Source organism: Protopterus annectens, chromosome 1.part0 (assembly GCF_019279795.1).
Source record: "Protopterus annectens isolate FY-2018-M chromosome 1.part0, PAN1.0, whole genome shotgun sequence".
Classification (NCBI taxonomy): Eukaryota; Metazoa; Chordata; order Ceratodontiformes; family Protopteridae; genus Protopterus; species Protopterus annectens.
Genome location: NC_056725.1, coordinates 1,736,330,930 through 1,736,353,273, shown reverse-complemented (window position 1 = coordinate 1,736,353,273; position 22,344 = coordinate 1,736,330,930). Strand labels below are relative to the sequence as shown.

The 22,344-nt window shown below is 45.2% G+C and overlaps 1 protein-coding gene across 2 annotated transcripts in view; it reads right to left on the bottom strand.

The window, feature by feature from the left end:
• Positions 1 to 22,344, bottom strand: part of LOC122799715 (fibroblast growth factor receptor 1) — a 749,414-nt gene that overhangs the window by 687,317 nt on the left and 39,753 nt on the right. For both annotated transcript variants that reach the window (XM_044068959.1, XM_044068968.1), the window contains exon 2: positions 4,348 to 4,471. In XM_044068959.1, coding sequence (XP_043924894.1) covers positions 4,348 to 4,471 — 124 coding nt within the window. The remainder of the gene's footprint in view (positions 1 to 4,347; positions 4,472 to 22,344) is intronic.

Here is a 22,344-nt window from a genome sequence, read left to right as displayed (position 1 = left end):
GAAACTCAGACTTTACATGGGATTAGAGGGAGCGAGGTCTCTTGAGACCTTGAGTGCTGGCACCAAAGGTTCTTTAGGTACCACTGAAGTTTTCTCATGTGACACCTGGCCAGAGGAATTAGAAGGATGCAAGACGCCATGTATCCCAGGGCTTGCAGGAACTTCCTCGTGGTGAGGTGACTTCTGGAAGCCAGCTGAGTAAAAGTAGAGGGGCAGGAAGCTCTGCTTTTCTAGAGACAGAAAGGCCATTTGGGATGCTGTGTCTAGCAGAGCTCCCCAAGAAAATGATCTTCCTGGTGGGGGGTTTGCTTTGATTTCTTCTCGTTGACGGTGAACCCTAGGGAAGTTAGGATGGATTTAACAAATAGAAGGTCCTGGAGCAGCTTTTCCTTGCACTCTGCCTAAATGAGGCAGTCATCCAGGTAAGGGTAAATCTGAATATTTCTTTGTCTGCAAAATGCTATGGCCGGGGCTAAGCATTTGGTAAATACTCTGGGTGCAGCAGATAAGACAAAGGGCAGCCCAGAGAACTGAAAGTGTTACGATCCTGCTCTGAAGTGCAGGATTCCTGTATGGGGATGTGAAGGTAGGCATCTTTTAGGTCTAGGGTCACTAGCCAGGCATTTTTTGTTAGTATAGGCAGCAGCTGCTGCAAAGTGAGCATTTTGAATCTGGGGACCAGTTCAGAATGGATAGATCCAGGATGGGGTGCCAAAAGTGCCCTCTTTTCTGGGAACAAGGAATAGTCTGGAATAAAAACCTTTGCCTGCTTGATCTGGGGGGACAGGTCCTACTGCCCCCTAGGATACGAGAGTTTGGATCTGTTTCAATGCCTCTGCCCACTAATTTGGAGGCAAGTCTGGGTACACTCTTGGAATTGGGAGTTCGCTGAAAGAGAATTTGTATCCCTGAAAAATTATCTTTAGACCCACTGGTCCTTTGTTACACAAAGCCAATTTTCTTTGAAGAGGGAGAGCCTTCCTTCTAGTTTTTGGTGAGTGAAGGGAGGGCAGAGGGGGAAGTGGGAGTCATTGTGAATTTTTGCCACAGAAGTGTGGCTTAGAACTCCCCTGCCTTTGGGGCGGAAGTGATCCACTGGTTGCTTCTCTGCTGGCCCTGGGATAAGGGCCTGGATGGCATGTCCCTGCGGGGCTTACTTTGGCCCTGTCTGCTAGGTGCAGGGAAGGATCAGTGCTTAAAGGGAAAGTTCCTGCTAAACCTGGGAGGTTGAATCTGAAACATCTTTTACTGTTTGCATAGATTTTGCTTTGTCTTCCATCTTAAGCACCTCCTCTGCTTTTCCTCCTAACAAGTGCTTCTTATCCAGGGGTGCATCAATAAGTTTAGACTTGACATGATCAGGGTGAGGTTGTTCCCTCAGCCATGCACGTCTCCTAATTACAGATCCTGTTCACTGCTGCCCTGCTAGAGGCTTCTAGGGCCGTCATATCCACAGTGTAATGAGTGTTTGGCCACTTGACAAGCAGAGTGCAGTAAATCTGCTAACTCTTCTGAATTGGCACAGTCAAGAAAGGTAGAAATCTTTTGTTTTAATAGTTCCAAAGTGTGTTTATGATATTTTAACATATGGAACTGACAACTGAGTGCTCTGATAGCTAAGGTTGCAGCGGTGTATACTTTTTTATCCCATCTGTCCAGAGCTCTAGAGTGACCTCTGGGTCTGCAGCAGGATTTCTGTACAGGTATTTGTGAGAATGCGGTACTCTACACCTGTCAGGTTTACTGGGAGTAGGTGGGAAGGTGTCAGGGGCCAAGTTGGATTCATGGAAAACATCATCCACCACGTCTAAAACAGTGGGGATGGCCAGGGGTCTCTGCTGGGCAGGTCCAGAAATTCCAAGTCTTTTCTTAGACTGGGGGAAGTCCAGAGATTCCCACTGGAAATGTTCCCAAAGGGTGTGAAGGGTTTCCCCGAAGGAAAGGTCCTCTGGAGGGGAGGCAGAAGGGATAGATTCCTCTGCATCTGAATCCTCATAAGCTGTCAGAGGTTGCTGTTCCTCTTCAAAATCTGAAGAGTCAGATTCCTCTGAATCCTGTTGGTTATAATTTCTGGAGAAGGGTGCCTTTTCCTTTTACAAGTTGTGGCCTGACTACCCTGGACAAGGGAGATGAGATCCTCCACCAATTTTTAGCATTTGTGCTTAGGGTGGTGGAGCAGGAGCAAGATGGTGGCTAGAAGCATATTTTCTAGGGGTGGCCTGGCTTCTAGGCCTGAAAAAATCTGTCGGTCTGACAGAAATGGTAGTTGGATGAAGAGACAGTTTTTTGCCTAGATTTAGTAGTGCGAAAGGCTTCCTTGGAAGCCAGTGCCTACGTTGCTGCTCTGGACCCAACTGAGGCGGAGACAGCCAAAGGCTCGGATGACTAAGAAGATTTATGCGGCATACCGGACTCTGAAAGGGTCTCGGCAGAGGCTTGCGTAGAAAGAGTCTGGCATCAGGGGCTGCAAAAGAGCCTCACTGAATTCCAGAGAACTGACCTGCTTAGCAGTAGCGTCGCCAGAAGGCTCAGCCTTGTGTGGTCTGTCTATCTTTAGCTCTGCATTTTTTCGGAATGTCCATGGATTGTTGGCTGGACGCCATATAGGAATGCGAAGACAAAACACAAAAATAACTGTCTACAATAAGAGGTCTACGGCGAATAGTTTTCGCATAAAAGAGGGCACAGAACAGGCAACGGGGGATGTCGTGGTCTGGGCCTAAACAAGTGACGCAGTAAGAATGGAAGTGTGTGTGTGGTATCTGCTTTCCACAGGCGAAACAATTAACTTTTTCAGACATCGGTTAGTGCAAGAAAAAAATGGTCCCCAACGGGGTACTTAGCTTTAGACATTTTCAGCTGAAATTAATGGCACTCGTGCAAATTGCTTCTGCTACAGGCTCCATGGCAAGAAAGACTGATGTAAAGATGTTGGCTGCCTTGCTTTATAGCACTGACGACCTGACGTCAGACTGCAGGCGATGCAGAAAAACATTGACTCTGGTATTCAGGCTGACTGAGGGCTACCACAGCAGGGATAACCCACAGGTGATGACTGCAACAGTGAAACGCAAAGAACATCTACCTTTCCACAAAAGTTAGATTTTTTTACTGGAAAAAACACAGCAAAAAGCAGTTTCAAAAACTATGGGAGACCCACAACCTTAAACTATTTTCTGTTGAGAAATTGTTCATCAGTTAGATACATAGAAACAAGCACTCCATTTAAAAGTACATTACAGTCTCAAGGCAGTCCATTAAAACAGAACACCTCAAGTTTCAAAAGACAAGCTGCGGTGGTGCAGCGGTAGCATTGTCTCCTCACAACAAGAGGCTCTCCCATTCGATTCTCGGCTGGAGCGCCTTCTGTGTGGAGTCTGCACGTCCCCCCGCGGTTCAGTGGCGTTCGAAAGAAATGCATGACTGGGCGTGCCTTCGTTGAAGGTTGAGTGTCAGGCTGGCACCGTAAAATTCTACTGCCAATCATTAGCGGACTGGAGTTCCGCTATGGTGACTCCTAACCTGGAAAAGCCGAAAGAAAAACAACTAGCTTCAAAAGAACTTTCCTGAAGAGAAAAGTGCTAAAACATTAGTAAAAAGAAAATGGAACGTTTTCCCTGAAAAGGAACTTATCTGCCCAGCTAAGGAAAGCATAAGCCAACTGTCAAATCCTCAGAGAAGCATACTCTTCGTCGGCAGTAAAGCTCCAAAGGGCGTCACACCCAAACCTGCCTTTTAGTAGACTCAGCTCAAGCTGCTTGACAGTCTGGGTGAGTGGAAGGGTTCCCTGAAGCTTTGGAAACTGGTCAGCTGTTATATCCTTGACAGGATATAACCCATACAACTAAGATTACTGCAGCAGTGATCAATATGAAGAACATCCGCTATAGTGCTTTAAAATGCAAAGACAATAACCCAATGAACAACTTGGTTTTACAGCTTCCTAAAGGGGTGGCAGTGGGCTGCAAACTCCATCAGGAGTAGTCACAAGCAGAGTAAATGGCACAAAAGTAGAAAAACTGAACAGTAAAGAAACACCAAACAAAATACAACAAATACCAGCAATGTCACTTACTGATAACGTCACCTAATGGGGCTATGTGTTGGCACACATTTGTCTGAGTAACTGTCTACCAAACTACACTCCTCTAAACTGTAACTTGACTTCTACTGAAATGGTCTTTTTGAGGATTATGGCAACTTGTCTTTGAAAATATTGACAGCTTACATCTGTATTCCTGGGTGCTAAGATGTATTCTCCCGATGCAGTAAACATCTAGAGTACACTATATAGCATTTCTGCATGCTGCTGTGTCAAGTGAATGTGCTGACTGCGGTCTAACTTACCCACAACATCCAGCTGGTAGGTATGACTGATACTGCCATATGGGTTCTCCACCACACAAGTGTAATTGCCCTTATCTGATGGTACCACTGAATCCATAATGATACTCCATGTCTGAGATCGCACCTGCAGGAAGAGACACAGAAAAAAAGGAAGCTTAACATGGTCTGATGCAGTACTAGGGACCTTATTACCAAAGACGAATCCCTGTATCCTACTACATAAAAGGCTGAAAATAAATGTGCACACAAATAAGAATATTCATGCCAGACTCACGACCCTGCAGGATAAGTGGTTCACATAACCCAAGAAATACAGGGATGAATTCCAGTTCACTATTAAACAAATCTCAAGCCACACCTCTCATGTACCTCTTTATGAGGAAATGCTCATTTGTTGGAGTCTAAGAATTCAAAGGTTCCATTTTGTTCCACACTGAAAGGGTCTGTCACATATTCATTGTTAAACATTTTACAAAATAATCTAGGTAAATAACACACTGAATCAAGTTAATCATACAAATAACTTTTTACAAGTATGAAGACACTTACAAAGTATGCTGTGAGCTTCTTAGTAGATATTGTTAGTACGAGTTGCACATTTTTCCTATTTGTCCTATATTGTGAGACGTAATATTCCACATTTTGGAGACAGAAGATTGAAAACCACATCTGCAGCTAATAGTCTCCCTTTCAGGAGCGTTGCATAAACGTAACAAAGTGTAAACAGACAAGATTATAAAAACTGCTACTGTTGCTTTTAAAAGAACTCAAAGTACTCCATAGCACAAGGAACCAAGCTAAAGGTCATGAGTAGTATACAGAGATTATACTATGATGTCCTTCACAAAAAAAAAAAAAATGAAGCTCAGACTGAAACTGGGGCTTTGCTGTTGGGTGGTCATCTGGGGAGCGTATATGGAACTCTCAACACGTGGTACCCAGAAAATGGTGGCGTGTTAAATTCTACAAGAGCATCACACTATTCATGCAGTGGCTGGTGGGGGGCTGAAGCAGCAACAATGTGGGCAGTCATTAAAGAAAACTTGTAAACCAAACCAAAAAAACAGTGTACTAACATACTCAAAAATAAATAAACCTACAACTGCCAACAACTTTTAATTTTAATAAAATACTAAACTCTCTTGTTCTGTAAGCTGTCAGAACTTCAATGTCATTAAAAAGCACCATTTCCCATAATTTAAAGAGGAAGTAGTGCCAAAATCACACAAAACAAACATGTCTCCTCCTCTTCTTTCGGCTGTTCCCATTAGGGGTCGCCACAGCAGATCAACTGTTTTCATTTCTTCCCGTCCTCTGCATCTTGCTCTGACACACCAACCACCTGCATGTCCTCTCTCACCACATCCATAAACCTCATCTTAGGCCTTCCTCTTTTCCCGTTACCTGGCAGCTTCATTCTTAGCATCTTTTTTCCCAATATACTCTGCATCCCTCCTCAGCACATGTCCAAACCAACGTAATCTTGCCTCTCTGGCTTTGTCTCCAAACCTTCCACCCTGGGCTGACTCTCTAATATACTTATTCCTAATCATGTCCAGCCTCGTCACACCCAGTGCAAATCTTAGCATCTTCAACTCTGCCACGTCAAGCTCGGACTCCTGCCTTTTTGTCAATGCCTCTGTCTCCAACCCATATAACATAGCTGGTCTCACTACCCTCTTGTAGACCTTCCCTTTCACTCTTACTGGTACTTGTCTGTCACAAACCACTCCTGACACTCTTCTCCACCCACACCATCCTGCCTGTACTCTCTTCTTCACCTCTCTTCCATACTCACCATTACTCTGAACTGTTGATCCCAAGTATTTAAACTCATCCACCTTCGCCACCTCTACTCCCTGCATCTTCACCATTCTTCTATCCTCCCTCTCATTCACACACATCTGTCTTAGTCCTGCTGACCTTCATTTCTCTTCTCTCTAGAGCATATCTCCACCTCTCCAGGGTCTTCTCCACCTGTTCCCTACTCTCACTACAGATCACAATGTCATCTGCAAACATCATAGTCCACGGGGAATCCTGTCTGATCTCGTCAACCTGTCCATCACCATTGCAAAGAAAGGGCTCAGAGCTGATCCTTGATGCAATCCCACCTCCACCTTAAACACATCCGTCACTCCCACCACAGACCTCACCTCTGTCACACTACCCTCGTACATATCCTGTACCACTCTTGCATATTTCTCTCCCACTCCCGACTTCCTCATACAATACCACAACTCCTCTCTAGGCACCCTGTCATATGCTTTCTTTAAGTCCACAAAGACACAATGCAGCTCCTTCTGACCTTCTCTGTACTTCAACACTCCTATTAAAAAAATACATAATACAAATTTCATCATCTAAGAAAATACATTTACATTTGAAATACCTTAATCCCTTCAATAACTAATTCTTTAGCAAGATAATACAAATCCATAAGTGTGAATATACAAAATAAAATTAATGTGCAAGTAAAAACCTACGACTAATACTGTCAAGATCATATTAGCTTTCATGTTTAAAATACTCCCTATTGATATTTCATCATTAATACCCGGAGCAACTGTAGCATTGACAAGAATCAGCCAATGCAAATCTATCTGCTCTAGTATGACCTCCAATCCCCCCCCCCCCCCCACACACACACACACACACACACAGGGAATGCTATTTTTTCCACAATAGAGAGAATTTCTCAAAATGTTCAGTTTTCAGGGGGTCTATACAATGCTTTAGAAAGTACAGTTGTGTACACTTACCATAAAAGTAGACAAGTGTATTCACTGTTGCAGTCATCACACCTGGGGTTATCTGCCTGCAGGTAGCCCTCGGTCAGCCCGAATACCATAGTCTTGGGATTTCTGCATCGGTTGCTGTTGCCTCTTCCAGACATCAGGTCATCAGGGGTATAAAACATGCAGCCGATGCCATTACATCAGTTTTCCTTGCCACAGATGTCAGGAGCCCCCAAAATAGGAAGCTAATACTTGGTGTGGAACACCTCCAGTAAAAAGTAAATACCCCTGCCATAAAAGATGGCCATAAAGAGGATAGGTAGAAAGGATACAGAAAAAGCAGAGTTGTGTACACTTACCATAAATGTAGATGCTAGTGTGTATTCACTGTTGCAGTCATCACATTTGGGTCATCTGCCGGCAGGTCTGCCTGAATACCAGTGTCTTGGGATTTCTGCTTCAGATGCAGTCACTTCTTCCATGACGTCAGGTCGTCAGGGGTATAAAACATGCAGTCGACACCATTACATCAGTTTTTCTTGCCCCAGATGTCAGGAGCCCCCAATATAGGAAGCAATTACATTGTATGGAACACCACCAGCAAAAAGCAAATACCAATGATTTAAAAAATTCCAAACAAAAAGGAAAGGTAGAAGTAAAGAGATGTCGGGGGACTGGAGGGAGGGTAACCAGGACTGCAACAGTGAATAGACTCAAACATCTGCATTTATGGTAAGTGTACACAACTGTACTATGTTCTTCATGTTTCATGTTGCAGTCATCACATTTGGGTTGATTCCCAAAGCTGAGGATGGGTGGAGGTAGTTAAGAAGCATTAGGGCTGGCAATCAGGCCCTGTAAGACTGCTGAGGCAAATCCAGCACTGGATTTAGAATAGATAGGTAAGTGGTAATGCTTGGTGAAAGTGTGTACAGAGCTCCAGGTTGCAGCTTTCAGGATGTCCTTGGTAGGGACTCCCCTGAGAAATACTGTAGAGGTTGATGTAGCCCTAGTGGAATGTGTTCTGATCCCATGTGGGGTATGTTTCCCATGGTGTATGTAGCAGAAATGGAAGCAGTGTGCTATCCATTTAGAAATGGTTTGCTTTGAAATGGCCTTGCCCTCTGCCCCTGCAGTAAAGCTAACTAGCAGCTGGTCAGATTTTCTAAGAGGCTTAGTCCTGTCCAGATAGAACCTAAGCTGCCTGTGCACGTCCAGGGAATATAGGATCCTTTCCCCTTTATTCTGAGGATTAGGGGAAAAAGCTGTCAAATGAATGGATTGGTTTAAAGCCACATTAGATACCACCTTGGTCATAAATGATGAGTTAGTCCTGAGGGAAACCCTGTCCACATGGAAGATAATGAAGGGTTCCACGGCCATAAGGGCCTGCAATTCAGTCACACTTCTTGCTGAACTGATGGCTAAAAGTAAAGCGGTTTTCCATGAGAGGAATTTTAACTCTGCTGTAGCAGCAGGTTCAAAGGGGAAAGCGTGATCTTTTCCAATACAAAGTTAATGTCCCAGACTGGGGTGGGAGCTCTCTTGGGGGTCTTAAATTTTTGGCTCCTCTCAGGAACCGTTTGACCAGAGAGTGAGAGAAGAGGGGTGGGCTCAGTATTATAATGAGCTGAGATGGCAGAGGCATGAATCTTAACTGAAGAAAAAAATAGGCCTTTGTGGAGCACTTCTGTTAAGTAATCTAGTATATGAGGTAAGCTGGGCACAGTTGTGTCCATTCCCCGATACTGGCTCTAGGAACAGTATCTTTTCCAAATAGGATTTTCTAGTACTAGGCCTCCTTGCTTCAAGAATGACACCCAGCACCTGCTTACTGAGGGTTGCTGGTGAGGAGTTCAGGGGATGAGCCAAGCTGCTAGGTTCAGGGTCTGCAGCTGAGGTGCAAAATCTGGCCCTCCTGCTGGGACAACAGGGGATGGGTCTGAGGCAAGTGTCATGGTGGCACTACTGTCAGACTGCGCAAAAGAGGATACCAGTGCTGGCGTGGCCAGTCTGGTGCAATCAGGATTGTCCTTGGTTTGTCCTGTTTGATCTTTAGTAGAACCTTCAAAGAGGAGGGGCAGAGGGAGAAAGGCATAGATTGAGAGGCTTTCCCAGGTAAAGGAAAGGGCATCTACTTTCCAAGCGTGGCTGTGGGGAGCTCTGGTGCAATATTTGCTCAACTGACAGTTCTGAGGGGAAGCAAAGAGGTCCACCTCTGGCGGGTTCCATGTTCCACTCGGGTGGGTCCATGAGATTTCTAAGTAGTCTGCCAGTGAATTTAGTTTGCTTGGCAGGAATTGAGCTTTGTAGGTGCACTTGGTTGCTCAGGGCTGTGTTCCACAGAACCATGGATAATGTGCAGAATGGGTAGGAAAGGGTTCCCCCCCTGCTTGTTTATGTACAACATAACTGTGGTGTTCTCGGTCTTTACCAATAGTTGTCCTGGAAGAATAAGGCCTTGGAAGGCTGTCAAAGCATTCTGTACAGCTAACATTTCTTTTTGATTAATATGCAGGTGCATTTGCTTTGGGCTCCATTTGCCCTGAATGCATTGCCTTGCCATGTGAGCCCCCCATGCATAGTCTGATGCGTCTGTTGCTAGGGTTTGGGTGGCAGGGGGTAGAGTGAAAGGGAGTCCCTTGTTGTGGTTGCAGGCTTCTGCCCACCAAAGAAACTCTGTCCTTAGGCAAGGAATGATAGGAAACATTGTTTCCAGGTCCTGAGAATGTTGACACCAGAGACTTTTTAGGCACCATTGAAGTTTCCTCATATGCAGCCTTCCATATAGAATTAGTAGAATGCAAGAGGCCATAAACACTAGGGCTTGCAGTATTTTTCTTGCAGATAGCCAGGTTTTGGTGGCCAGCAGATTGAAGTAGTTTGTCAAATAAATTTGTTTTTCTGGAGTGAGGAATGCCATCTGGGAAGTTGTGTTCAAGCTTGCTCCCAGGAATGCAATCTGTTGGCTGGGTACCAGATGCATTTTCGTTGATGTACCCCAGTGAAGTTAAGTGTCTTTACAAATGCCAGGTGCTGTAGTAAGAATTCCTGACTGTCCACCTGAATCAGGCAATCGTCCAAGTATGGGTAAATTTGAATTCTTCTCCGCCTGCAATATGCAATGGCTAGAGCCAGGCACTTTGTGAATACCTTGGGCGCAGTAGATAAGCTAAAGGGAAGTGCAGAGAACTGATAGTGCATACAGCCTGCTCTGAAACGTAGGCATTTCCTGCAAGATTCCCTTATGGGGATGTGCAGACAAACTTCTTTTAAGTCTAGGTTTGCTAGCCAGGAGTCCTTGGCTAACATAGGAAGCAGCTGTTGGAAAGTTAGCATTCTGAATTTTGGAACCACCAGAAAGGTGTTGAGAATGGACAGATCCAGGATAGGAAGCCAAGAGTTTTCTTTTCTGGGTACCAAAAACAGCCTGGAATAAAAAACCTTGTCCCCTTTGTTCTGCTGGGACAGGTTGAATAGCCTTGCTACTGAAGAGAAAGTGCTTGCTTTTGGGCCCCTGTGCACTGGTTTGGGGGGAGGTCTGGGCCATCTGCTTAGGGGGTCTACAGCACATATTCGAAATTCCAAAATATCGAACACTATTAGTTCGATCTTGGAATTTCGAAATATAACATCGAACACTCAGAATAGCGAATTGTTTCCCAGGGAAGAAATTTGCTGTTCCAAGAAACACACACAACACAAGCACACCAAAATAAATAAACCACACATGCACTTAAAACCCTACTTCAAACCCTACACTAAACCGTACATACATTCCTATCTATCCACTAACCTTAACCCGCACCCTAACCCTAAGGTCTGTAACTACTGCGCACATACCCTAAGAAACTATACACAAACTAATACACACACGTACAGTTAACAAAACCCAACTCTACACCACACTATACATACATTCCTACCTATCCACTAACCTTAACCAGCACCCTAAGGTCCACAGTGGAGGAAATAGCAAAGCCACGGAACGGCCCACCGAAATCTTGCCCTAGGTAAAAATTCGATGTTAAAGGGCTTCACTATTTTCATCCGATGTAGTGGGTTCGATATTACAAGATTCACAGTTTTACAACTTTGATGTTCTAATATAGACCCGCTTAGGGTTGGGAGACAGTGGAAGTGGAATCTGCATCCCTGAAAAACAATGTTTAAGACCTATCTGTCGTGGATAATGTACTCCCAGTTTTTTTTTCATGCAGGACAAGTTTCCCTCCTAAAGGTGCAAGTACTTGGGGAAGGCTTGGAAGAGTTGAGGATAAGTCATTGTGCAATTTTACCATAGGATGGCGGCTTACTACTCCCTGTTTTGGACATGGGAGCACTCCATTGCTTAGATCTGTGCATAACCTGAGCTTGTAGTCTTGGTGGTCTGCTGCCCCTGGGTTTGGACTGAGAAGGCCTGGAAGGGACTGGAAAACCAGTTTTTAGAAGGCCAATGCCTACTGAATCTAGGTGGCTGTACTTGTAAGAAATCTAACAGTTTGCATAGATTTAGCTTTCTCCTCCATCCTTTTGAGGACTTCTGCTTTGCCAGACAGACTCTCTTGGTTTACTGGTGCATCTAGTAATTTTGCTTTGACATGATCTGGCAAGTTTTGTTCCTTAAGCCAAGCAAGCTTTCTAAGAACAGACCCAGTGACAATAGCCCAGCAAAATTCTTCTAAGGCATCAAATCCACATTGCAAAGTTGGTTTACCAACTTGGTTAGCAGAATGCATTAACTCTTGTAAATCTTTGTGTTCTGCACAACCAGGAATCAACATAATTTTCTGTTTAATTAGCTCCATAATATGCTGCTGATACTTTAACATATGAAACTGGCAATTTAAAGCTCTAATGGCAAGAGTAGCAGAGGTGTATACCTTCTTACCCCATCTGTCTAAAGCCCTAGAATCCCTGTCTGAAGGGGTTGAATTTTTAGCAGCTGTAGCCTTAATCCCTTTAGGTCCCTGGGAAATGGTCTCTGGATCCACAGTGGGATTCTTAAAGAGGAATTTGTGGGAGTCAGGTACTCTGTAGTACCTGTCAGGTTTCCTGGGAGCAAAGTATCATGGGTAAGGCTGGACTCCAAGAATACATAATCTAAAATTTCCAGAACAGGAGGGATAGCTAGAGGCCTGTGCTGAGGCAAGTTTAAAAATTACCCGAGTCTCTTTTTGGACTTAGAATAATCCTGGCTCTCCCAGCAGAAATGCTCTCTAAGGGTATGCAGGGTTTCACCAAAAGAAGAATCTTCTGGAGGGGAAGCTGAGGGAATGGAATCCTCTGCATCAGAATCCTCATAGGCAGATAAGGGTATGTCCTGGTAATCAGACGGATCAGAGTTATCAGACTCCTGATGTGAAGAATCAGAAGGAAAATCAGTTCTTTGTCTTTTTGAGGGGGAAGGCGGACTTCCTCTAATTAAGGTAATGAGGTCTTCAGCCATTCTAAGCATTTGTTTTTGTAGCATGTGGGCCTTAGAATGCTCTTTGGTCTTCGGTTTCCTAGGCATAGTGTGAACTCTAGGCCTGAAAAATTCGGTATTTTTGGTTTGAAACAAAAGTCTGATTAATATGAAAATCGGAAGGCCTGAATACACCCTCAGAAGCCAGTGCCTGCACAGCGGCTCCGGACCCATCCAAGGTAGAGGAATCCGCAGGTTCCATAGTTGAAGCATCTCGCAGCATACCAGACTCCGAATGGGTCTTAGTCGAGGTTGTGAATCTGAAGCAGCGGGTATCAGGGGCTGCAAAAACAACTCACTGAATTCCAGCAGACTGGCAACTAGCTTAACAGTAGCGCCAACGGCAGATTTTGGACCTATGCAGTCTGTCTTTATCCTTACATTTTTTTCAGATGATCGGTAATCGGATGGCTTATCAAAGCCATTTCGGAATACGGAGATAGGGAGCGAAATAATTTAGCGACAAATAGCCCGACGACGAATAGTTTGGGCGTTAAACAAGGCACAAAACCGACAGCGCGGGGTGTCATGGTCTGGGCCTAGACAGTTGACTCATTAAGAATGAAAATCAGAGATATTTGCTTTCCACAGGCAAAACAATTATTAATTTTTTCTGACATCAGTTAGAGCAAGAAAAAAGGATCTCCAACGGGGTACTTATCTTTTAGAAGACTTCAGGTCTGAAACTCAAAAAAATAAAGGTCAGGAGACGGCCGACCGGCACTTGCGATTTGCTTCTTCTTCAGGCACCGCATGGCAAGAAAGACTGATATAATGGCATCGGCTGCATGTTTTATACCCCTGACGTCATGGAAGAAGCAACAGCATCTGACGCAGAAATCCCAAGACTCTGGTATTCAGGCTGACTGAGGGCTATCTGCAGGCAGATAACCCAAACATGATGACTGCAGCAGTGAAACACAAAGAACATCTGTACTATGTTCATGTTTCACTGTTGCAGTCATCACATTTGGGTTGATTCCCACAGCTCAGGAAGGATGGAGGCAGTCAAGAAGTACTGGGGTTGGCTAGCAGGCCTTGTTAGACTGCTGTGTCAAATACAGCTCTGGATTTAGAAAAGATAGGCAAGTGGTAATGCTTGGTTGCAGCTTCCAGGATGTCCCTGATAGGGACTCCCCTGAGAAATGCTGTAGAGGTTGAGGTAGCCCTAGTGGAATGAGGTCTGATCCTCTGTGGGGTAGGCTTTTCCATGGTGTTTGTAGCAGAAATGGATGCAGTGTGCTATCCATTTAGAAATGGTTTGCTTTGAAATGGCCTTGCCCTCTGCCCCTGTAGCAAAGCTGACTAGCAGCTGGTCAGACTTTCTGAAAGGTTTAGTCCTGTCAAGGTAGAACCTGAGCAGCATGTGCACGTCCAAGGAGTGCAGGATCCTTACCCCTCTATTCTGAGGATTAGGAAAAAAGGATGGATTGGTTTAAAGCCACAATGGATACCACCATGGGCATAAATGATGGGTTAGTCCTGAGGGAATACCTGTCGGCATGGAAGATGATGAAGGGTTCCACAGCCATAAGGCCCTGTAACTCTGACACACTTCTTGCTGAAGTGATGGCTACAAATAAGGCTGTTTTCCAAGAGAGGAATTTTAACTCTGTTGTAGCAGCAGACTCAAAAGGGTTGAGGGTCTTAAACTGTTAGCTCCTCTCAGGAACGGTATGATCAGAGAGTAAGAGAAGAGGGGTGGGCTCAGTACTGTAATGAGAGGAGACGGCAGAGGCATGAATCTTAACTGATGAGAAGGATAGGCCTTTGTGAAGCAGCTCTGCTAGATAATCTAGGATTTGAAGTAAGGCGGGCAACGGCTGTCTCCTTTCCTTGAGACTGGCTCCAAGAACAGTATCTTTCACTTTTTTTGAATATGATTTCCTAGTACTAGGCCTCCTGGCCTCAAGGACAACATCCAGCACCTGTTTGCTGAGGGTTGGTGGTGATGTATTCAGGGAATAAGCCAGGCTGCCAGGTTCTAGGTTTGCAGCTGAGGATGCAAAATCTGTCCCACCTGCTGAGGCAGTAGAGAGGGGGTCTGATGTAGGTGCCAGGATGGCACTGCAGTCAGGCTGCGTAGGAGTGGGTTATCAGTGCTGGCGTGGCCAGTTTGGTGCAATAAGGATTGTCTTTGGCCTGTCCTGTTTGATCTTACTTTTGAAAGGAGGGGCAGAGGGGGACGGCATAGATTGAGAGGTTTTCCCATGTAAAGGATAAGGCATCTACTTTCCATGCTTGGCTGTGGGGATTTCTGGTGCAAAATTTGCTCAGTTGATGGTTTTGGGAAGAAGCAAAGAGGTCCACCTCTGGTGTCCCCCACCTGTGTATTAGAAGTTTGAATGAGCTGGGTTCCAGTTTCCACTCGTGTGGGTGCATTAGATTTCTGCTTAAGTCTGCCAGTGAGTTTTGTTTGCCTGGCAGGAATTGAGCTTGCAGGTGCACTTCATTGCTCAAGGCTGTGATCCAGAGAGCCATGGCTAACCTGCAGGGGGCAGAAATGAGTTCCCCCCTGCTTATGTACCACATAACTTTGGTGTTTGTCTGTCTTTATCAAGAGCTGTACTGGCAGCATACTGTATTTGAAGGCTGTCAGTGCATTCTGTACATCTAACATTTCTTTTTGATTGATATGCAGGTGAATTTGTCCTGGGCTCCATTTGCCTTGAATGCATTTGCCTGCCATGCGAGTCCCCCCATGCACAGTCTGATGCGTCTGTTGTCAGGGTTTGGGGGGCGGGGGGGGTTGAGTAAAAGGGAGTCCCCTTGTTGTGGTTGCAAGCCTCTGCCCACCAAAGGAACTCTGTCCTTAGGCAAGGAATGATAGGAATCACGGTTGCCAGGTCCTGAAAATGTTGACACCAGAGACTTTTTAAGTACCACTGAAGTTTCCTCATATGCAGTCTTGCATATGGAATTAGTAGAATGCATGAGGCCATGAACCCTACGGCTTGCAGTATTTGTCTTGCAGACAGCTGGGTTTGGGTGGCCAGTAGTTTGAAGTAATTTGTCAAATCTGTTTTTCTGGACTAAGGAATGCCATCTGGGAAGTTGTGTTCAAGCTTGCTCCCAGGAATACAATATTTTGGCTGGGTACCAGATGTGATTTCTTTTCGTTGATGGTATACCCCAGAGAACTTAGGAGTCGCTTTACAAATGTCGGGTGCTGAAGTAGCAATTCCTGAATGTCCGCCTGAATCAGGCAATTGTCCAAGTATGGGTAAATTTGAATATTTCTCTGCCTGCAGTATGCAATGGCTAGAGCCAGGCACTTTGTGAATACCCTGGGTGCAGTAGATAAGCCAAAGGAAAGTGCAGAGAAGTGATAGTGCATAGAGCCTGCCCTGAAACATAGATATTTCCCTGCAAGATTCCCTTATGGGGATGTGCAGATAAGCTTCTTTTAAGTCCAGGGTGACTAGTCAGGAGTCCTTGGCTAGCACAGAAAGCAGCTGCTGGAGAGTAAGCATTTTGAATTTTGTTACCACCAGAAAGGTGTTGAGAGTTGACAGACCCAGAATAGGACGCCAAGAGTTCTCTTTTCTGGCCACTAGGAACAGTCTGGAGTAGAAACCCTGCCCCTTTTGCTCTACTGGCACAGATTGAATAGCCCTGATACTGAGAAGAGAAAGTACTTGTTTTGGGGCCTCTGCCCACTGGTTTGGAGGAAGTTCTGGCAATCTGCTTGGGGTTGGCAGTGAGTGGAAGTAGAATCTGTATCCCTGGGATACAATGTTTAAGACCCATTGGTCCTGGGTAACATACTCCCAGTTTTTTGTATGCAGGGTGAGTTTTCCTGCTGAGGGTGCAAGTACTTGGCCATGGCTGGGAAGGATGAAAGACATGTCATTGCGAACTTTTTCCATAAGGGGGTAGCTTACCACTCCCTGTTTTTGAGGAGGGAGCACTCCATTATTTAGATCTGTACATACTGAGACTGCAGTCTTTGTGGTCTTTTGCTCCTGGGTTTGGACTGAAGGTCCGGGAGGGACTGGAAAGGACCAGTTTTTTCAAGGCCAATGCCTACTGAATCTAGATGGCTGTACCTGTAAGAAATCTAGAACAGTTTACATAGATTTAGGTTTTCCACCATAGATTTAGGTTTTCCACCATCTTTTTAAGAACCTCTTCGGCTTTTGAGCCAAACATTCTTGGTTTAATGGAGCATCTAGTAATTTTGCTTTGACATGTCGGCAAGATTTGGTCCTTCAGCCAAGCATGCCTCCTCAGAACAGACCCAGTGACAGCAGCCCTGAAAGATGCTTCTAAAGCATCAAAACCACACTGCAAAGTATGTTTACCAACTTGGTTTGCAGAATGCATCAACTCTTGTACGTCTATTTTCTGCACAATCCGGAATCAACAAAATTTTTTGTTTAATTAGTTCCATAATATGCTGCTGGTACTTCAACATGTGAAACTGGCAATTTAAAGCCCTGATGGCAAGAGCTGCAGAGGCATATACCTTCTTACACCATCTGTCTAGAGCCCTAGAATTCCTGTCCTAAGGGGTAGGGTTTTTGGCTGTAGTAGCCTTAATACCTTTAGGTCCCTGGGAAATGGTCTCTGGATCCGCAGTGGGATTTTTAAAGAGAAATTTGCGAGAGTCAGGTGCTCTGTAGTATACGTCAGGCTTTCTAGGAGCAGGTGGTAAAGTATCAGTGGTAAGGCTGGATTCCATGAAGACATCTACAATATCCAGGACAGGGGGAATAGCTAGAGGCCTATGCTGAGGCAAGTCTAAAAATTCCCAGAGTCTCTTTTTGGACTGTGGGTATTCCTGGCGGAAACGTTCTCTTAAGGTATGCAAGGTTTCACCGAAAGAAAAGTCCACGGGGGGGGGGGGGGGCAGAGGGAATGGAATCTTCTGCATCTGAATTCTCATAGGTAGATAAGGGTATGTCCTGGTAAGCACAGGGATCAGAGTCATCGGACTCATGGTTTGTAGAATCAGAAGGAAAATCAATTTTTTGACTTTTGGAAGGGGAAGGCTGGCTTCCCCTAATTGAATAAATAAGGTCTTCAGCCATTCTAAGCATTTGTTTCTGTGGCATGGGAGCTTGAGAATACGCTTTGGTCATCTGTTTCCTAAGTGTAGTGCGAACTCTGGGCATGAGAAATTCGGTAGTTTTAGTCATTAACGTAGTAGTCACTTTAATACGAACATCGGAAGGTCTGAAAATACCCTCAGAAGCCGGTGCCTGCACAGTGGCTCTGGAACCATCCAAGGTAGATACATCCGCAGGTTCCATAGCCGAAGAAGCAACTCGTGGCATATCGGACTCCGAATGGGTCTCAGTAGAGGCCTGTGAATCTGTAGAAGCGGGTAACAGGGGCTGCAAAAGCACCTCACTGAGTACCGGCAGACTGGCGACTAGCTTAACTGAAGCGTCGTCGGCAGTTTTGGACCTATGAAGTCTGTCTTTATCCTTGTGTTTTTTCGGAAGATCAGTAGTCGGATGGCTTATCTAAGCCATTTCAGAATACGGAGAATGACAGCGAAAGAATTTATAGAGACAAAAACAGCCCGATGAATAGTTCGGGCGTTGAACAAGGCACAAAACCAACAGTGAGGGACGTCGTAGTCTGGGCCTAAATGGGCAACGCAGTAAGAATGAAAATCTCCGAGGTATTTGCTTTCCACAGGCAGGACAATTGTTAACTTTTTCTGACATTGGTTAGAGCAAGAAAAAAGGATCCCCAACGGGGTACTTAGCTTTAGAAGACTTCAGGTTTGAAACATTTCAGGTTGCAGCTGACCGGCACTTGCAAACTGCTTCTGCTTCGAGCTCCCTCGCAGCAAGAAAAGCTGAAGTAATGGCATTGGCTGCATGTTTTATACCCCTGATTACCTGATGTCATGGAAGAGGTGACAGCATCGATGAAGAAATCCCAAGACTCTGTTATTCGGGCCTACTGAGGGCTAACTGCAGGCAGATAACCCAAGTGTGATGACTGCAACAATGTAACACGATCATCATCCAGGGGATGGAGGGAGGGAAACCAGGATTGCAACAGTGAATATTCTCGAACATCTACATTTATGGTAAGTGTACACAACTGTACTATGTTCTTCGTGTTTCACTGTTTCAGTCATCATACATGGGTTGATTCCCAAAGCTGAGGAAGGGTGGAAGGAGTCAAGAGGTGTTAGGGCTAGCTAGCAGGCCTTGTAAGACAGCTGTAGCAAATCCAGCTCTGGATTTAGAAAAAAAATAGGTAAGTGGTAATGCTTGGTGAAGGTGTGTACAAAAACTCCAGGTTGCAGCTTTCAGGATGTCCCTGGTAAGGACTCCCCTGAGAAATGCTGTACAGGCTGAAGTAGCTCTAGTGGAAGGAGTTCTGATCCCCAGAGGGGTAGGTTTTCCATTGTGCTTGTAGCAGAAATGGATGCATTATGCTATCCATTTTGAAATGGTTTGCTTTGAAATGGCCTTGCTCTCTGCCCCTGTAGCAAAGCTGACTAGCAGCTGGTCAGATTTTCTGAAAGGCTTAGTCCTGTCAGGGTAGAACCTGAGCTGTCTGTGCACGTCCAAGGAGTGCAGGATCCTTTCCCTTTATTCTGAGGATTAGGAAAAAAGGTTGGCAAATGGATGGACTGGTTTGAAGCCACAATGGATAACATCTTGGGCATAAAGGAAGGGTTAGTCCTGAGGGAAACCCTGTTAGCATGGAAAATAATGAAGGGCTCCACCGCCACTAGTGCCTGTAACTCAGACACTCTTCTTGCTGAAGTAATAGCTAGAAGTATGGCTGTTTTCCAAGACAGGAATTTTAACTCTGCTGAAGCAGCAGGTTCAAGGGGGGAGCTTCTCCAGTACAAAGTTAAGGTCCCAGGTCGGGGTGGGAGCTCTCCTAGGGGGCATTAAATTGTTAGCTCCCCTCTGGAACTGTTTGATGAGAGGGTGAGAAAAGACAGGAGGCTCAGTATTACAAGGAGCTGAGATGGCAGAGGCATGAATCTTAATAGATAGGAAGGATAGGCCTCTGTGGAGCAGCCCTGCTAGGTAATCAAGGATTTGAGGTAAGTTGGGCACAGCTGTATCCTTTCCTTGAGATGGACTCCAAGAACAATATCTTTTCCACTTTTCAGCATAGGATTTCCTAGTACTAGGCCTTCTGGCCTCAAGGATGACGTCCAGCACCTGTTTGCTGAGGGATGCTGGTGGTGCATTTAGGGAACAAGCCAGGCTGCAGGGTTTAGGGTTGTAGCTGTAGATGCAAAATCTGTCCCTCCTGCTGAGACAGCAGGGAAGTTGTGTGATGTAGGTGCCAGGGTGGCACTGCTGTCAGACTGCGTAGGAGTGGGTACCAGTGCTGGCATGGCCAGTCTGGTGCAATAAGGATTGCCCTTGGCCTGTCCTGTTTGATCTTTAGTACTCTTGAGAGGGGCAGAGGAGGAAGGCATAAATTGAGAGGTTTTCCCATGTAAAGGATAGGGTGTCCACCTTCCAGGCTCTGCTGTGAGGGTTCCTGGTGCAAAATTAGCTCAATTGGTGGTTTTGGGGGGAGGGAAAAAGGTCCACCTCCAGTGTTCCCCACCTCTGGGTTAGAAATTTTAATGCATTGGTGGTCCAGCAGATTTCTGCTTAAGTCGTCTGCCAGTGAATTCTGCTTGCCTGGCAAGAATTGAGCTTGTAGGTGCACTTGGAAGCTCAAGGCTGTGTTCCACAGAGCCATGGCTAACCTGCAGAGTGGGTAAGAATGAGGTTCGCCCTGCTTGTTTATGTACCACATAACTGTGATGTTGTCTGTCTTTATCAGGAGCTGTCCTGAAGGATAAGGTACTTGAAGAATGTCAGAGCATTCTCTACAGATAGCAACTCTTTGATTGATATGCAGGGGAATTTGTTCTGGGCTCCATTTGCCTTGAATGCATGTGCCTGACATGTGAGCCCCCCATGCATAGTCTGATGCATCTGTTCTCAGGGTTTGGGCGGCAAGGGGTTGAGTGAAAGGAAGTCCCTTGTTGAGGTTGCATGCTTTTAACCACCAAAGGAACTCTGCCCTTAGACAAGGTATGATGGGATGTTTCCAGGTCCTGAGAATGTTGACACCAGATACTTTTTAAGTACCATTGAAGTTTCCTCATATGCAGTCTTGCATATGAAATTAGCAGAATGCAGGAGGCCATGAACCCTAGGGCTTGCAGTATTTTCCTTGCTGATAGCTGGGTTTTGTTGGCTATTAGTTTGAAATAGTTTGTCAAAGGGACCTGCTTATCTGGAGTGAGGCATGCCATCTGGGAAGTTGTGTTCAAGCTTGCTCCCAGGGATACAATTTGTTGACTGGGCACCAGTTCTGATTTCTTTTCGTTGATAGTGTATCCCAGTAAAGTTAGAAGTCCTTTTACAAATGCTAGGTGCTGAAGTAGCAATTCCTGACTGTACGCCTGAAATTAGGCAATCGTTCAAGTATGGGTAGATTTGAATACTTCTCTGCCTGCAGTATGCAATGGCTGGAGCCAGGCATTTTGTGAATACTCAGGGCGCAGTAGATAAGCCAAAGGGAAATACAGAGAACTGATAGTGTATAGAGCCTGGCCTGAAATGTAGATATTTCCTGCAAGACTCCCTTATGGGTATGTGCAGATAAGCTTCTTTCAAGTCAAGGGTGACTAACCAGACATCCTTGGCTAGCATAGGAAAAAGCTGTTGCAGTGTAAGAATTTTGAATTTTGGAACCACCAGAAAGGTGTTGAGAATAGATGGATCCAGGATAGGGCGCCAAGAGCCCTCTTTTCTGGGCACCAGGAACAGTCTGGAGTAGAAACCCTGTCCCCCTTTGTTCTACTGGAACAAGCTGAATAGCCCTGATATGGAGAAGGGAAAGTACTTTCTTTTGAGCCTCTGCCCACTGGTTTGGAGGAAGGTCTGGCAAACCGCTTGGAGTTGGCAGTGAGTGGAAGTAGAATCTTTATCCCTGGGATACAATGTTTAGAACATATCAGCCCTGAGTAATGGACATCCAATTTTTTGCATGAAGGGCGAGTTTTCCTCCTAGGGGTACAAGTACTTGGGCATAGCTGGGAAGGATATTTGGAAAGTCACTGTGAACTTTTTCCATATGGGGGTGGCTTACCACTTCCTGGTTTTGAGGTAGAAACACTCCATTGTTTAGATCTCTGCATACCCTCACACTGTAGTCTTGGTGGTCTGTTTCCCCTGGGTTTGGACTGAGACGGACTAGAAAGGACCAGTTTTTTGAAGGCCAATGCCTACTGAATCTAGGCGGCTGCACCTGTAAGAAATCGCTGACGGTTTGCATAGATTTAGCTTTTTCTTCCATCTTTTTAAGAACTTCTGATTTAATAGAGCATCTAGTAATTTTGCTTTGACATGATCAGGCAAGACTTGCTCCTTTAGCCAAGCATGCCTTCTCAGTACAGACCCAGTGACAGCAGCCGTGCAAGATGCTTCTAAGGCATCAGACCCACACTGCAAAGTAGGCTTACTAACTTGGTTTGCAGACTGCACCAACTCTTGTAAATCTTTATTTTCTGCACAATTTGGAAGTAACACCATTTTTTTAATTAGTTCCAAAATATGTTGCTGGTACAACAACATGTGAAACTGGCAATTCAAAGCCCTGGTGACAAGAGTTGCAGAGGTATATACCTTCTTACCCCATCTGTCTAAAGCTCTAGAATCCCTGTCTGAAGGGGTTGGGTTTTTGGCTGTAGTAGCCTTAATGCCTTTAGGTCCCTGGGAAATAGTCTCTGGATCTGCAGTAGGATTCTTAAAGAGAAATTTGAGAGAGTCAGGTACTCTGTAGTACCAGTCAGGTTTT